This window comes from Diachasma alloeum, unplaced genomic scaffold (assembly GCF_001412515.2).
Source record: "Diachasma alloeum isolate Michigan unplaced genomic scaffold, Dall2.0 Dall_scaffold_00661, whole genome shotgun sequence".
Lineage (NCBI taxonomy): Eukaryota > Metazoa > Arthropoda > Insecta > Hymenoptera > Braconidae > Diachasma > Diachasma alloeum.
The window spans coordinates 339,499-357,025 of NW_021680793.1; the positions used below are offsets into that span (position 1 = coordinate 339,499).

The window sequence follows — 17,527 nt, forward strand, 5'->3', positions numbered from 1 at the left end:
GTATCGTCTCGTCTCGTTTTGTAACATATTGGTTTCGGTCTCGGCTTCGTCTCAGTCTCATCTCGTTGTTATGTTGTTCTATTTTCACAAGAAGAGGCAATATGGTTTTTCAAGAGACAATTTTCTTTCTTTAACGTTTGTCAGCATAAGATGGGAAATGAATTCTAACATTCAGCCTTTTGTACACATAAGTATTCGAAAGAAGCAAACAAAAAAGTTGTCGAAAATTTTGAGGTCGGAATTCCGTACGATATTTGGAGGAATGGCCTATATACAAACCACTTGAAGCTTCTATAGTCGTCTTGTAAAGAAGTGCTCCTTCAGATTGACAAGAATCTTAAGGATATCTGATTTGCGTCTTGACTTCTAATAGATTATTTATTTTCAAATAACTGTAAAGCTCATATTACTTCGAAAACAGATTTAGAATGTTTTGCTAGAATGAAACCATAGCATTGACCTATTTCTTCAACCATTCATAAAATTATGGATTTCTAAACCCTCACCCTTATACAAGGATGTGAAGGAGTTGCATTCTCTCCCATTATGTTACATAATACTTCATGAAGATAATGATGCAATAGCAGTAAACGCAACCCCTCTTCTCATAACAAAGCGCAATGATAACAGTGATTAAACTCACCAGTTACCAATGGTGGCTGCGATAATCTTTGTGTAGATGGTTTCATATGTGGAATGGGTACGGTAAGCAGAACACCAGCGCTTGTACCAATCCACAATAGTTCATTGCACGCTAGTAATGCGGTAACACGTAGACAAGCAGCTTTGTGCTGTCGGATTATATCATCGCAACCTGCAACAAATTTAATGCTTCCGTTAAAATAAAGCTCTGAGGTCATAACTGATCATTATCCTGATATAATGCGATTGAGTATTAGGAGGACAGTATATTATTTTTGATGTCTTTTACAGTATTTAACTTATTTAACTTATTTTCAATACATCTTTAAACCTTTACTACCATTTGAACTTGAAATTTATTCCAACTCTCTAGTCGTAAATTTATAAAAGGAAGAAATAGTGAACAGAAGATATCACACTTCCCAATGGTTTCACTTGTAGTACGATGGCTACAATTGAAGAATGTTCTTCGGATATTGTAATTCTAGATTTGATACTTACTGGAGAGCATTTTAGTAACAGCAGGGGCGATATTGATGTCAGTGAGGCACTCGTAAGTAGTAGTGTGGAAAAGTCTCAGCACGGCACTATTATGTAACGAGATCCATACTCCGACACCCCCAGACGTGGCCATACATGAAATTGGTCGGGTAGTATCACCACTGGCATTCAGCGAATGTTCGATTTCAAGGGTAGCGGTATTGAGCACTTTGACTATGTTGTGACAACTGCACCACAGTTGTCCAGTCACTGACACCATTTTTGTGACGGGGGATGATGGTGTTCCCACTGATACAGTGGAAGGTTCCACAGTGTTCCAGCCACCTTAAATAATTTATTAACAGTCATTATTTATTTGTCTATTTTTGATTTTTTTCAATGCGATATCGATTGATATCGAGAGGTTATTCACTGGTGAAATCACTGTCACTCTGGGATGAAATCACGTGGAATCAGTTGAAATCGAATGACATCAGCGAAATTATGTGATTTCATCGATTGCAAGTGATTTTGTATGAAATCACCTGCAATCCCCAAACGGGTGAGATGAGAAATTTCATTTCGGAACGTATAGAAAAGAAAGATAAATTTATTACTGACTCGTCACGCCTTTTGAAGAACGGTTTACCGCCAGGTCTTCTCTCCGCGACAGTATGGAAAGAAAAATGAAACACAACTCTGTCGAAATCCAGGTTTCTCAAAACCGCTCGACATTTCTCGGGAATCTCATAACTCGCAGTTAACTGTGTTCAGTACTGTAGTTCAGAAAAAAGATTGGGAAAAAAATTTAGATTCTCATCTGATTTTTTCCAATAACTTTTTTGTCGTAGGAAAAAGGCGAGTGTAGAGAGTTTGAACTTTTGAAATTGTTTTAAAAATTTTCTTCTTACGTATTTGAACACTTTTTTCTTGAAAAAATTTGAAATATGATGATTCAAATTCAGAATATATCGATGGCGATGAGGGGCATGGAATGTCCATAAGCTTGGAAGAAAAAGTCATCACTTGTAGTTTTTAAATTTGTAACCAATATTGATATTTTGGCGCTATCTTTGATGTTAGTCAAAGGGATAAAGAAAATTCAAATTTTTTACGACAGGTGAATTCCTCCACCTATTGTTCCTGTTTAACCGTCAGGATCTAATCACTCTCAATTTTGCAGCCTACCACTCCCGTTCGATCGCTTCCATTGCCTCTCCTGAAATGATTTCTTCGTTGCGACTTATTCGCAATTCATAAGGTTTTATTTTATCACCCGATCCGATTTTGCTCAGTTGCCTTGAGGCAATTGCGTAGATAGACGAAATCGAAAATTTGAAATTATAAAATGGGAGGCAAAATCTTATGAAATCACTTTGGAATCCGCAATCATTGAGTCACGATATCTGATAGTGAATAACCCCTCGATTGATATTCAACTTACAGTGATCCCGAGAATAAATAACAACGTCACCATTTGCAAGGGAAGCGAAGACTTTGTCTTCAACGTACCTGGAATTAGAATAACAATTGGATTAGATTGTAGGTGACTCGCTGCTTATATGAAAGCAGTATGTATATGTGAATCCAGACTGGAATGTTTTTAGCCTGATATATTTAAAACCATTGGAAATATATCTTACATAATACAGTGGACGCTACTCCCATGTTGAATCTTTACTTTATTCTTCTTTATGCGAATATTATCGTTGCAGTTATACACGTGGATGCAACCGTCCTCAGTACCCAACCACATCGTTGGTTGATTCATGTCTTCCTCGATAGTTCCATCGATACTAGATAAATCACCACACAGCGAACCACCGGCTGTGTCAGCGCACGGAATATCATCTGAATCTGAATCATCCGAACTGGAACTGCTGCAAAATATAGACCGAAATGTTAGTGACGATACCTATCAACTCTTTTTTTTTCATTCCCATATAGCCGATTAGGCTTTTTACGGTGCCGTCCCACCCCCCACCCCTTATTGCGGTGTGATGGGACGTCTTCCTCTCTCACCATGCCGCATTGTACTCCAGGAGCTGTACTCCATGTACAGAATCTCCTGTTGACCAAAAGAAGCCATGGGAAACCTTAGCCGACATGGACGTCCATCTACTGGATATCATCGGAGAATGTTCCCCAAACATTCAATCTCGAGGATTTCTGGCGTCTGGACTCCCGTTCAACGGTTTCCGAAAGATTAAAAATCCTAATTTGCCTCATACCAATCAACTCAATGAATAATATTTTCTCGGAGGATCATGCAATCGAATAGAATGTGGATATTTTTCCCCGATTTCGACCGATGAGAGTACGGAATATCATAATCAGTATTTAAGGTCACGGGACACTCTCACAGTTTCATTTTGATAAATCGGAGGGTCATGGGTGAGTTATTGAAGCGTTTTCTCTTCTTTCTTTCATATATTCGTGAAATGTGTCACGTAACCCCAAGCACCCCGATCGGCGGCCAAAACTGAAACGAAACAAATGATCCTCCATATGCCCCTCAACGTCCAAAATTCATCGCATATTTCCCTCAAGCTTTCCTATACATCAGCGATCGGGATAAGTGCCGCTATGGATCTATAAAACGAATTTGCAAAACTCATTGCTGTTGTTGCTCAACAACAATACTGTCGGGAATTCCGATAGAGAAATCCGATCATTTTGTAGGTAGAGATGGGGGATACCCCTCGATATATCGAAGTGTCCGATATTGTATGTCGATATACCGATATTTTTCTGCCGATATTTTTGACGACCAATATATCGATATTCGATATTTTTTCATCAATTTCAAAGTCTAAATTATTTTCCAATTTTCTAGAATTTCGGAAGAGAATAAATGAAATGTTACCAGGAAACAAGAGAAATATTGTTTCAATGCCACATGATTGTATTTATTTCAGATTTCCCCGGACCCCCTCCTCTCTCATTATCTGACCCATAGGACTCTCATCCCTCGCCCCACCCATCGGCTCTTCTTTCTTATCTAATCCTCCGGATTCTCCTCTCTCTTATCTGACCCATCAGATTCTCCTCTCTCTTATCTGACCTATCAGATTCGCCTTTCTCATCTGACCCTTCAGATTCGCCTGCCTCACCCGGCCCATCGGACTGTTCTGCCTCATTTGATCCTTCGGACTGTCGTCTCTCTCATCAGACCTATCGGATTCTCTCCCGTCACTTGACCCATCGAACTAATCTAACTCATTCAGCCAGAGCTACTGGCTGAGGAATGAAGAGTCGTCGGAGGCGATCAGACATCACTATTCATGATCACTCTAGTTGGTTTTCCCGTCTTGTCATTGGTGAATATTTCAGATAAAAAATATATATCGGTATATCGGTTGAACGATATTTTTTTTTCTGAATATCGATATCTTTAAACCGATATTTTCAAATTATATCGCTAGTTGCGACTTCAATATTTCCTTCAATATCGCCTATCCCTATTTGTAGGTGTCGGTGCATGAGGACCGATAAATTATTGACTACAATTACGTCCACATTTTCCAATATATGTAAGTCTTCAATATTAAGAATCGTCAGGGTTATTCCTGATTATTTTTTCAACCCAAATATCGGGCAATATAATTGGACCATTCGACATCACGTGGTACAAGCTATAGGGTTTTCAACTGATAATTTTTTGATAATTTCCTCTAGTAGTTACTATATAGAAAACAAAACATCATGCAGTCGAATTAACCCCTCGTCAAACTGACAGATTGAATTCAATTGTGTCGTTGTGTTAATTATACAATTTTCGTTTCTCAATTGTGAGTTTCGTCTCATGGTCCAATTATATTGCCCGACATTTGGATTGGAAAAATAATCCCCCGAATACCACATGAGCTTCAAAATTAATCGGGCATTTTCCTCAAGGTTCCCTGCATACAAATGAAGTCAAGTTTTTTAGGAAAAATCACTGGTGCTTCGCACTCGTGATTTTTTAATCTGAAAAACTTGACTCCTTCGTTTGTTTGCAACGAACCTATCGGAAAATACCCGATAATTTTGAAGCTCTTGTGGTATTACAAGTGAGAAAAAAGATTTGGGAAGGTAATTCTCTCACCCAAGGAATTTTGGGATATTTTCGAAAGATCCTTGGATAAATCGAGTCATCTTCTACCACTCCATTAATGAAACAATTTTTTTGCGAATCATTGATTTTTGACAACATTATGAATTGCTGCTTAATTACCTGTCTAATTGAATATTTCCGCTACTAACATCAGTATCTTGAATCGAAATACTGATGCCACTCTTACTGACGGTGAACTTCTTCTTACTCAATGTACATGAATTGGAACTGCAACGAAATATTGAATATTCAATTGATAATTATTTAAAATAAGAAACTTTTAAAATAAAAAAAATCAAGTAAATTGAATATATAGGCTGACCTAGAAGATCCAGCCGGTATTCCTGCCACACATAGAATCCTCGCATTGCAAACACCATTGCAGGAGGTAACTTGAGGGGGTTCTGGTGTTAAACTGAGCACACACACTTGTCCAACGTATCCGTCACTATTACACACCCAAACATCACGAACACCTTGACCGTTTAGTATTGTTGGCGCTGCGCAGGTAAACTGAAGGCCAGCCCGTGTCTTCCGGATTGGTAGAGGTCCCACGAACTCTGGACAAGGTCTTCGATCTGCCGAAAATGCTAATTTTTGTTTGGCCTCGTTGAAACTCTCCTCCCAGCTCGCTCGTTTATCGGGTTTTGTAAACATTATTGAGATGTTTTCAATTCCAGATCTGTAAATAATTTAAAATCAAATGAAGAATTACACTTGTAATAAATATGTTTTTGCTTCCGAATGAAAGCTTTATAATCGTTGATATTGGATTTCATGAAACGAAATAGTATTCAAAAATCAAGCTCTACACAGCCATTACACATCAACACACTCATTGGACTGGATTTATGTTGGGAGTCAACATTCCCCCAACGTTAAAATTTTGGAGCTTTTGAATATTGGTTTCAAAATAATTTTTTTCAACAACAGATGATGACATCAATCTCATCATCGAACTCGGTCTAGATGGCATTATGGACAATATTTTAAATCACAATTTAATTCATTTAAACAATTATTTTCCACTTATCGTCGAAAAACGATCGGTCACATACACACATACATACATCCAGGTCTATAGTCTTAAAATAGGATATTCGAACTCCCGGGGCCAAATTTAGTTATTCTGACACAAAAAATGGGAAATTTCGGATTTGACGAATATAATGTTTCCATTCAGAAGCCAAAAGGAACAGCGGGTTCGGGTTTATCGGATTATGTAAAAAGCCAAGGACATAAATTTAATTTTGACAAGTCAATTATTTTAGGTTCAGTTAAATGGAAGGATAAAATAGACATTCTGAACATGTATCATATCAAGAAACATAGCAATAGGACCATCGATTTCATTAATGATAGTAAAGAATTGGGTACAATATATGAGCCGTTGATTAGATTTGACGATAAATGCATGATGACTAATTTGTATATTTTTATATTTGTTAATTTTTTTATTTTGAAATGACACAGTATGATTGGCGTTTTCATGAGTGAGTTCGTTAATGAATTTGTAAACCAGCCCTTAGTGGCACTAGCCCATATGTTCGGTCTGTTGTGTGTGGTTGCCACGTGGGATTCAATTTGACTACAGTAATATCCCTGATGGTTCACACCTAGACTTGATCCCAGAGTTGCAACATCGTGTTGTCTCCACAAACCCAGTCTGGGTCAGGAAGTTATACAAAGTGAGGTTAGAAACCGAATGTCGCACAAACTCTGGACCCAGAGTTGTAAATTTTATTACTAAACGAGTTATAAATATTGTTATAGAGTTGGGAGGTAGGGAGGGCATTTTAAGACATTATTCAAGTGATTCTCGGTTAATTTTTCGTATAGAAGAGTTGCCAAAGGTCGTTCTAATAATGTTATAGAAACCCTGGGTTCAACTCTGGACTCAGTCTTGATCGCAGAGTTGTGTATTTTACTGTCGAAAAAGTTGTTAATGTGGTTAAACCAAAAGGAGGGGGTCTCAGGATATTATTCAAGGGATTCTAGGCCAATTTTTCATATAGGGGAGTTGCCAAAGTTCATTTTAATAATGTTTTAGAAACACTGGATTCAACTCGGGAGACAGTCTTAATCCCAGAGTTGTATATTTTATTGTTAAACAAGTTGTAGATGAGGTTAAATGGAAGAGATGAGGAGGCGGGAGGTCTCGTGACATTATTCAAGTGATTCTAGAGGTTAATTTTTTATACAGAAGAGTTGCCAAAGTTCATTGCAATAATGTTGTAGCAACCCTGGGTTCAACTCTGGACCCAGTCTTGATCCCAGAATTGTGTATTTTATTGTCTAAAAAGGTGTTTATGTGGTTAAATCAAAAGGACGGGTGCGAAAAATTAACCTAGAATCACTTGAATAATGCCATGAAACCCCCTCCCGCCCCTCCTTTTGATTTAACCACATTAACAACTTTTTCGATAATAAAATACACAACTCTGGGATCAAGACTGGGTCCAGAGTTGAACCCAGGGTTACTGTAACATTGTTAAAATGACCGTTGGTATCTCCCCTAGATGAAAAATTGACCTAGAATCACTTGAATAATATTCTGAGACCCCCTCCTTCCCCCCTCCTTCCGCCCCTCCTTTTGATTTAACCACATTAACCACTTTTTCGACAATAAAATACTCAACTCTAGGATCAAGACTGGGTCCAGAGTTGAACCCAGGGTTGCTACAACATTGTTGAAATGAACTTTGGCAACTCTTCTATATGAAAAATTAACCTAGAATCACTTGAATAATGTCATGAGACCTCCCGCCCCCTCGTCTCTTTCAGGGACGTTCTCTTTCATTTCACCTCATCTACAACTTGTTTAACAATAAAATATACAACTCTGAATCACTTGAATAATATCCTGGGACTCCCTCCTTCCCCCCTCCTTTTGATTTAACCACATTAACAACTTTTTCGACAATAAAATACACAACTCTGCGATCAAGACTGGGTCCAGAGTTGAACACAGGGTTTCTGTAACATCATTAAAATGACCTTTGGCAACTCTTCTATACGAAAAATTAACCGAGAATCACTTGAATAATGTCTTAAAATGCCCTCGCTACCACCCAACTCGAAAACAATATTTATAACTCGTTTAATAATAAAATTTACAACTCTGGGTCCTCCTCTGGGTCCAGAGTTTATGCGACATTCGGTTTCTAACCTCACTTTGGGTAACTTCCTGACCCAGACTTGGGTTTGTGGAGACAATACAATGTTGCAACTCTGGGATCAAGTCTGGGGGTGAACCATTCGGGGTTTTTCAGAGAGATCACAGGGAAATAGTTTTTTAAAATGTTGTAAATAAAGAAGAATAATGGGGGGATTGCTATTATACTTCAGACACTGGTGAGTTGCATTACGTGATTAGAAATTTGGATGTATGACTTATAATAGCTGCAATATTTGACTGGTTGTGATTTACAGGTTAGGATGGTGGCCAGATTCTGTTGTGATTCTGCCATTTAAATGGGATTGTGGAAATTTCTAGGGTAAAATTTAGTGTTTTGGTTGAGGTAGGTAATGTGCAAGCATCCTTGAGTTATTAAATACTTGTGATTCAGATTCTATGAATGAAAACAGGTAAATTGTCTCTTTATGGAGATATTGTAATAAGGATTTTTTACTAATTTTTTTTGTAGATGAATATTAGTAAATTGCCCTGATGAGGAGTGGATATACCGCTCGCAACGTTGGAAAACAGTGAAGATTTGTGTTTTTAATTTAATTGGAGAGTAAAATCGCTGAGAACCGCAAAATGGCCCAGAGGAGTAGGAGGAATATTTGTAACTACACTGGCGGTTGGAAAAATCATTTTGTTCAAAACGGAAAAGGCTAATAATGCATGACATAATGGAAAAATATCTCATGTCAGATAGGCTCGGACCCTTGCTATTTTTTTTCCAAAATTATTCAAACTTATTACAATAATTAATTTCGTAAGGGATAGATAATAGATTCAGGAGAAGGCACGGATTAATCTATTTAATTAACACCAGTGATGTCTGATACATCAGGTCTGGGTTTAGAATGCCACAAAATCAATCGAATAAGTACAAAACAAAACATATACAATTATTTTTTCACGAAAAGACAAAAGAATTTATAAATTAGACATTCGATCCAGAGGCTATTCACAGGCGTAATCGTGGTGTCACTCGCTGATGTAATCAATTGTTATCCCAGTGAAATCAATGTAATCATTGTAATCACATGATTACCATGTTTGTAATCAAGTAGTAATCATTTGTAATCACTGTAATCATTTGTGATCAGTGTAATCTTTCGTAGTTGCTCCTAGTGAGACTGTAAATTTTGTTTTTGAATTTTCGAGCGCGTGATCGCTACCAACGGTAAGTCTCAGAGATCCCTGGATCAATTGTTCTTGGAATCCCAGATGTTTATGGTTCAGAACCTTGCATATCCAATGCGTTTTGCACAGAGCATTTGTCCGTAGGAAATTGATTGAACAGAGTTAAAATTTCTTCTTATTCTGGAGAACCAACGACTGAATTATCTCTGGATTATCTGCTGGTAAGTTTCATTCTCCATCAATGGTAGATATTCAGTAAATTTATTTTGCTGATAGCACTTGTAAATGCCCAAATTTTTAGATGGAGTTATAGAAACTGCATTTCTCTATTCTAATCCCTGCCCCTCCTTCCTCATTTTTTTGCAGGTTATATCAATTAATTATTCCATCAATTCATATTTAATAAGAGGCCATTTTTTGTGATTTCAATAATTACAGATGTTTGGTAATCATAGAATGTAATCGACGAAATCATTTGTAATCATGTAATCACATTCTGTGCTCTCGGTAATTACGGTTAACACAGCCAATGGTAATGAGTGTAATCAGTTCTGTAATCCTAAGTAATCGATTACATTTTGTAATCGCGGTATCACCCAATTCGCCTGTGAATAGTCCCTCGCATTCGATTCTGAGTCAAAATACTTACTGAGTATTTAAAGTTAATTCCAAGCACGCAAGTTGTGAATGTGCCGCATTCCTCTCGGCTAATTGACGTTGCGTTTGGCTCAACAGTTCTTTGATAAGATCCTCAAGCTGATGCTTCGATCCATGCAAAGTACCAGCGAGTTCCTGGAGTTGAGATAACCTAGCACAGTCTTCCCGCAAATGATCTACCTCACGTGCCATTCTCCTTAAGTTTTCATCTTTGGCTAGAGTAAAAAATTTAGTAGATTTTGATCATTTTCATGAATAATGACAATATTAACAAATGATTCCATATTCAGGAAGATGATATAAATTATAAATATCATGGATAATAAAAATCATGCTTCAGTAAAGAATTTGATTTATCACCTTTCATCACTTCAAGATCATCGAGTGGAATTCTCATGAGAAGCTTGTATTTGTTCGCTTCGAGTAAACCTACTAAACTATTTGGACACGATGCTCTGAAAAAAAAGAATACAAGATATTCATAAAATATGGGTGTTCAAGAGTAAGAAGCGATAAGTCAAAAAATAGGGCTATTTACAGCAGGACTAAGTCCCTTAACGTTACTTTAAGGATGTTCGACACCCTTTTAGCCAAAATTGACGTTGTTTTCATTTTTCTGGCAAATTATCGATGGGAGTGACGTGAAAAAATATAACGATTTTGTGGTTTGTCATTCTTTAATGGCTCACGAAGTTGCGTAGTGGTGCGATAATTTTCATGCGTTTTTTCTACAGTTTTGTGATTCTTTTTAAAAGTTTAGAGAAAACGCAGGAAAATGTTCGCACCACCTTAAAATTTCGTCAGTCATTAAATAATGACAAAACGCAAAAACGTTATATTTTTTCACGTCAATTCCATCATAAGTTTGCCAGAAAAATTAAAAAAACGTGAATTTTGGCAGAAAGGGTGTAGAACATCCTTAAGATTATGTTTGTTTATTTCCATCGAGACTTGGACTAGAAATGTTGAATGACCGTCATTTTCACGTTCGGTCAGGTCAGACGTAAATGACCGGTTTCTGACCGTTTTCTGACCGTCACAGTTGAGCTTCGTCAGAGTCGAGCAAAAATGATCAAAAATCATCATTTCAGCCATTTTTGGGTCATTCTTTAAGCGTTCTTATTAATAGAATTGAATTATTATCATTTATTATTTTATTTATTAATTATTATCAATGACCTCGTTCTCAATAGACTCTTGATACACTGCTAGAAAGAAACAATGAAATTTCATGGACAGTTGGACAATTCCATGGACTAGTAATTTTCCGTACTGACCTTCACTTTTCTTCGTCCGGGAATTGGTATTGGCCCTTCCCCAAACTCGTAAAAGTGAAAATCACTACGGACAAATATCGTTCACGACTAGTGCCATTGGGTTTTTTGACTCCCATGGTTGGCCAGTCCTCGCCTTCGGCTCGGCCGCCAACTCCACGCGAGTAAAAAACCCCCCTGGCACTCGTCCAGAAATATACCATTTCAGGATAGTGCCACTGAAAATCATGAAATTTCAGTGGAACTTAGAGGTGATAAATAGTATATTTCGCGTCGAGGGCCACTGGGGTTTTCGACGAGTGTGGTTGGCACGCCGACCCGAAGGTGAGGCACACTCGTTTAGTAGTTTAGTAGGTTTACTCGAAGCGAACAGGGGTTTTCGACGAGTGTGGTTGGCACGCCGACCCGAAGGTGAGGCACACTCGTCGAAAACCCCTGTTCGCTTCGAGTAAACCTACTAAACTACTAAACGAGTGTGCCTCACCTTCGGGTCGGCGTGCCAACCACACTCGTCGAAAACCCCTGTGGCACTAGGCGCTAACGATATTTTTCAGTAGTGACTTTCACTTTTGCCAGTTCGGGGAAGGGTCAATACCAATTCCCGGACTGTGAAAAGTGAAGGTCAGTGAGGAAAATTTTTGAACAGTATAGAAAGCTCTAGACGAGTATCCGAAAACTGCGGGTTATCTATATAGATGGAAATTGACGGTCAAAATTTATTCGGTAATTTCAATGGTCAATCGTCATTTTTCCTGCCCATATGGTCAAATTTTCGGTGCGTTAATTACCGATCATGACAGTGGTCCTTAACGGTCATTTTCGGCACTCACATCTCTAACTTGGACCGGATTAGACATAAACTTAGCCGTACTTGGCGTGACTTGAAGTACCGGTGTAAATAACCTCAACGGGGCTAACGTCGCTGGGGCCATTTACATCTAGTAAATCTATCACCAATCTCTTTTACTTGAGGCAATCAGAGCGCAATATCTCAGGGATGCGAATAGAATATCGAGGGAATCCCCGCCGTTTTTTAATTTTTCCGTTTTACGCAGAAAACTCCGTGAGTAAAAAAAATCGTAAAAATTTGTATTTCTACTTTCACATATATGAAACACATTAAAAAATTTTCTTCCTTCATACACCAATAAATTATGAAAATCTTTTGAAAACTCGACTGGCTGAAAATTCTCGTATTTAATCGCCAAATTTCAAAATTTTGCACCTAATGAAATCCATTCTTTGGTTTATCTGACGACTTATATCTTTCAAAAATATCGGTAAACAAAGGATAAGTTGATTTTTCGAATTTTTAAAAATGAAATCGTGAAATACACGGAGCAGAGATTCTCTTACCATGGAACTAACTACATTTCATGAATAGCTGCGATCATTTAAGGATAAAGGTTCCCTGGGGTTATTCAAATATTACGTCACACGTCTTTGCTTCCGAATAGAACTTTGTAATCGTTCGAATTCAAGTTTTATATTTTTTGTGTTATATCAACCCATTATGATTTAAAAAATTCGAAAATGCAATATTTTGACCGTTTCCGTATGTATGTGTGTATGTATGTCGACCATGTCCGTATGTATACAACCAAATTTTCCTCCAATTATTCACTAATGAATCGAAGGAATTTGATTATTTTTCTTTTCCAAATGTAAGTATTGTTGAGTCCTATCCATCAACATTAATTGAAGTCAATTCCCATGATAATTTTTAGAATGTTCGAAATTTTTCAAAAATTGATTGTCCCACGATAACTAAAAAAATGTGCTGATTTCATTGAATGATGACTTGGAAAAATTGTTCCGATATCCCTTTGACCGAGTTCGAAGATGAAGGCGATTTCCGAGGATATCTTCGGATATAATGCTTCAAATTAATTCAATTATGTATGAAAAAAAAATTTCTAATACTATTTTATCAAAGTTCCAAGATAATAGAGATATCTTGGAACTTTATCGAGATAGAGCATCATTCTTTCATTTGATTTATACAGGAACTTTCATAATTGATTCAAGAAGAAATATAGTTCAATTGAACAAAATAATATACAACGAAAAATGATATACGAGAGAAGAGAATGATGTGCAAAATGATCATGCGGAAGCATATTGCTAATTTATTAGGAAAAATAACTATACTATCTGAAGACAAAAGCAATTTCCCACTTGACGTACGCTACTCGCTATGGCGCGATCGTAGTCAGCCGTGGCCGCGATCATGGTTATGAAATGAAAACTTCATAGCTCTTGATGGCGATTTGGGTGTCAATGACCACCTTTCATGGCCCCTAATCTCAGGGGTTACATGGTCTCGTTGCTGGGCCAACCTTTACTGAGGGGGACAGGTGATTTAAATTGTCTAATAGGAGCGATGAATAGCGTAATTACACGGTCCAAATTTGGGAGACAAACGTGGTTATCGCAAGGATTTAATAAGAGCAATGAATAGAGTAATCCCAAGGGTCCAACGGGAGTGACGAATGTTGTTTTCGCAAGAGTCTGACGGAAGCGATGAATTCAGTAATCGCAAGGTTCTAACGGGAGGAATAAATGGAAGTGATGAATGGAAATCACAAAGGTCAAACGGAAGAGACAAACGTAGTTATCGCAGGAGTCAATGGGAGTGATGAATAGAGTAATCGCAAGGGTCAAGCCGAGTTATTGCAAGAGTTCAATAAGAGCGACAAATAGAGTAATCGCAAGGATTGTCTTAACCGGGCAGACAAACGTATTTATCGCAGGGGTCAAATGGGAGCGATAAATAGAGTAATCGCAAGGATCAAACGAGAGAGAAAACGTAGTTATCGCAAGGGCCTAAAGGAAGCGATGAATTGAGTAATCGCAAGGTCCCAACGGGAGAGACAAATGTAGTTATCGCAAGGCTATAATGAAAGCGACAACTAGAGTAATAATAGAGTAATAACTACGTTTTTCTCTTTCACTTGACCCTCACGATTAGTGTATTCATCGCTCCCATTAGACCTTTGCAATAACTACATTCATTCATTCTGTTTGATCCTTGCGATTTCTCTATTTATCGTTCCCATTAGACCATTGCGGCAACTACGTTCAACTCTCTCGTTTCACCCTAGCGATTACTTTATTCATTGCTTTCATTAGGCCCTTGCGATAACCACGTTTGCCTCCCCCGTTTGGCCCTTGCGATTACTCTATCGCTCCCATTAGACTCTTGCAATAACTACGTTTTGCTCTTAAGTTTGAATATTGCGAGTATTCATTTCATCGCTCCCACTGGACCCTTGAGATTACTCGGTTCGTCTCTCCCGTTTGACCCTTGTAAACACTCATCCACCATCAATGTAGTCCAGCAACAAGGTCATGGAACCCCTGAGATTAGGGGCCATGGAAGGTAGTCATTGATACCCAAATCGCCATCAAACGTCATGGAGATTTCATGGCCATGACCATGGCCGCGGTAACAGCCGGCTATGATCGCGCCATGGCGAGTGGTGAACATGTTGTTGGATTTATTAGTCCCTCTGCGTCCCCTTAGTCACCAACTGTCATAAATAGGGGGTCCCTCTTGTATATTACGTCACAAACACTACGACCTCCCGCCTGAAAAACAAATTCAATTAAAAAAATGAGAAGAAAAAAGGTACATGATGACCAATTAAATCTTCATGGTCTTTGAATATTTCCTGACCTATTAAATGGTTGCCGTCACACCATTCCGAAATTCTTCTTGGTAAATACCTGGAATTGTTTGAAAAACTTGTGAAACCTCTTATTTTTTGCTGAGAAGAGGGGACGAGAACAATACTACATTTTCGATTTTCTCGATTGAAAATGGAAAAATAATATAATGTGACATCACAACCTAAGCAACCCCCTCCTCTCCTCGCGTCACAGAGCCTTACAAACTGCGACCTCCCTCCTCCTCTAACCGTGTGACGTAATATTTGAATGACCACCTACATTGAAACAGAGTGCCAAAAATTGCAAAAAATTTAAGCTGAAAAATTTCATATATTCCTTCTTACATATCACAACGATTGAAAAATACCCCCTAGTTCCAGACCCTCGTAGTATTACAATTATTTTTTATTGTGTCATTATTTTACACCGCTCTGACTCGATTTTGAGTATATTGCAAAATCTGATCAAGACTTTGAATGGTTCAATCGAACCATTCTATCCGCCCGAGTTTTGAATCCGGGACCTCGAGCATGTGAACGAACGAACTTACTCACTGCATCAGTCTAACGGGCAGCTACAACTAATTAAAAATGGGAACCGCTTAAGCCCGATTCCCTAACGTGCAAATTAATCATTATGATTCGTTGAGTAATTGCGTGAACTTCTCAATAATGTCACTAATAATCACTTTTGATAACTGGTAGAAAAATGTTGATTCTTCAAGTAATTTATTGCACGAAATAAAGAAGAATTATCGAATATCTTGATGTATTCTGTAAATGGATTCTCCGAAGTACAGAAATTCATCGAAGGACCTCATGGAGAAAATTACATGAACTAGAGGGACGATTTTTTGGAATTTTTCTTGAACACGTAATTTTCATAAATATTGACTAAGTAATGCAGTTGGAATTGATAATGAATTGAGTAACTTACGTTGATGGTTTTCGAATGGTTCCACTCCTCCGTTTAATACTGGTAATGACAAGAAGATCCGAAAATAAGAACAATGCTCTTTCTTTTCTCGTGCCCTGATTCGAAGCAATCGTGACCAAATCGTGTCGAACAAATGCTCTATAAAAACGTGATATAATTGTGAAGACATGGCAAATAGTGGTAAATCATAGATCTGAATTATAGAAAACGATTCAATTATCAAAATTGATTCAGGTGAATATTCATAATATAAATAGATAATTACTGACCTATCATTGGTAACTATCCCGGCTAATCCTTCAACTAATGATTGCACCTCTCTGAGCGTAGTTTGCTGCTGTTCCCATTCGAGAGACTCTCTCTCCGTGCAATTAATTTTCACAACTAACTCATGGACCTCCCTCTGTGCGGCAATCAATAGCTCATAATCCGGATGACTCTGGTCGGTGTGCTTGAGAAGTCTCTGAATTAGCAATTCGTACCTAGGTATTTTCTGGACTGGCTTAATCAATAGCTGATCGAGTCCTAGTTTCCCTTTGTGTTCCCGCTCCATCGTATCGAGAAATCGAGCAAATGCTGGTTTGGTTTGGCATGTTGTTTTTATAGCTTTCTTCGCTGACTTCCAATTGTCGAGGAAGAGGGTGTATGTCTCGAGAACAACTGGTTTGGTGAACTGGTAGAAATTCAAGATAACAATTAGAAAATTGTTGACGTAATTCAAGTAGATGAAATATTTTCAAAAAGAAGAGCGTTCGTCGGAATAGATTGGATAAATTTCAGGGTGTATGTGATAGGTTGAGTTTTGGATGATGAATTAATAGAAAATACACGATTAATTGCATGGAAGTCATACTACCAGAGGCAAAACACTGATAAAAGGCTTTAGTTACTGTTAACAAGGATTTTTAATTATTGATACCAGTCGTTAAAAGCGAACAGTAACTGAATTCTTTAATCTTTTGTATTAGTGTACGATTGATCTCAACTTTGGTGTATAGTTTCAGTCCGATAGGTCCAATAGTTCCTGAGATCGAGCAATTTATCTATTTCCTTTTCCTTAATATCTCAAGAACCACTGGATCAATTTCAATTTATTTTTTCAAAATGCTCTTCTCAATGGCTTCTATTTAGATCAATCCAATGTGTATACCGGTTCATGTAAAGTTTTTGAGATATTGTCTTTCTTCATCTTTTCCCTAATGAGCTTGTACATACGATACCTCGTGAAATATAAGAATACGGGTGAGATGTATCATGTGTGAAAGGTGTCTATTTGGATGCTTACGACCAATGAAATTGGCACGAATGAAGAGAAGATATTTAATGCCTTTAATGCCTTCACGGCAAGCTGTCGCATACTTGTTACCGCATGCTTGTTTCTCTACTGTTTACTAATTTCGAGTATCCCGGTGAGTACATTAAGTATCAGAAACTAATAAATCTTTCAACCAA

At 37.8% G+C, this 17,527-nt stretch overlaps 1 protein-coding gene and 1 long non-coding RNA gene across 8 annotated transcripts in view; one reads left to right on the plus strand and one right to left on the minus strand.

The window, feature by feature from the left end:
- Window positions 1–17,527, minus strand: part of LOC107044023 (rho guanine nucleotide exchange factor 17) — a 108,364-nt gene that overhangs the window by 1,487 nt on the left and 89,350 nt on the right. For 4 of the 7 annotated variants that reach the window (XM_015265753.1, XM_015265754.1, XM_015265752.2 and 1 more), the window contains 10 exons: window positions 16,345–16,748; window positions 16,076–16,213; window positions 10,554–10,648; window positions 10,186–10,408; window positions 5,541–5,900; window positions 5,339–5,446; window positions 2,766–3,002; window positions 2,567–2,634; window positions 1,144–1,467; window positions 644–817 (listed from right to left, as the gene is read on the minus strand). In XM_015265753.1, coding sequence (XP_015121239.1) covers window positions 644–817; window positions 1,144–1,467; window positions 2,567–2,634; window positions 2,766–3,002; window positions 5,339–5,446; window positions 5,541–5,900; window positions 10,186–10,408; window positions 10,554–10,648; window positions 16,076–16,213; window positions 16,345–16,748 — 2,131 coding nt within the window. The remainder of the gene's footprint in view (window positions 1–643; window positions 818–1,143; window positions 1,468–2,566; window positions 2,635–2,765; window positions 3,003–5,338; window positions 5,447–5,540; window positions 5,901–10,185; window positions 10,409–10,553; window positions 10,649–16,075; window positions 16,214–16,344; window positions 16,749–17,527) is intronic. The other 3 variants (XM_029126534.1, XM_015265757.1, XM_015265755.1) reach the window with 3 other exon arrangements.
- On the plus strand, window positions 8,408–9,399 carry LOC107044024. Its single transcript, XR_001461291.1, has 3 exons — window positions 8,408–8,572; window positions 8,651–8,739; window positions 8,866–9,399. It is a non-coding gene; the product is annotated as an uncharacterized LOC107044024 (long non-coding RNA).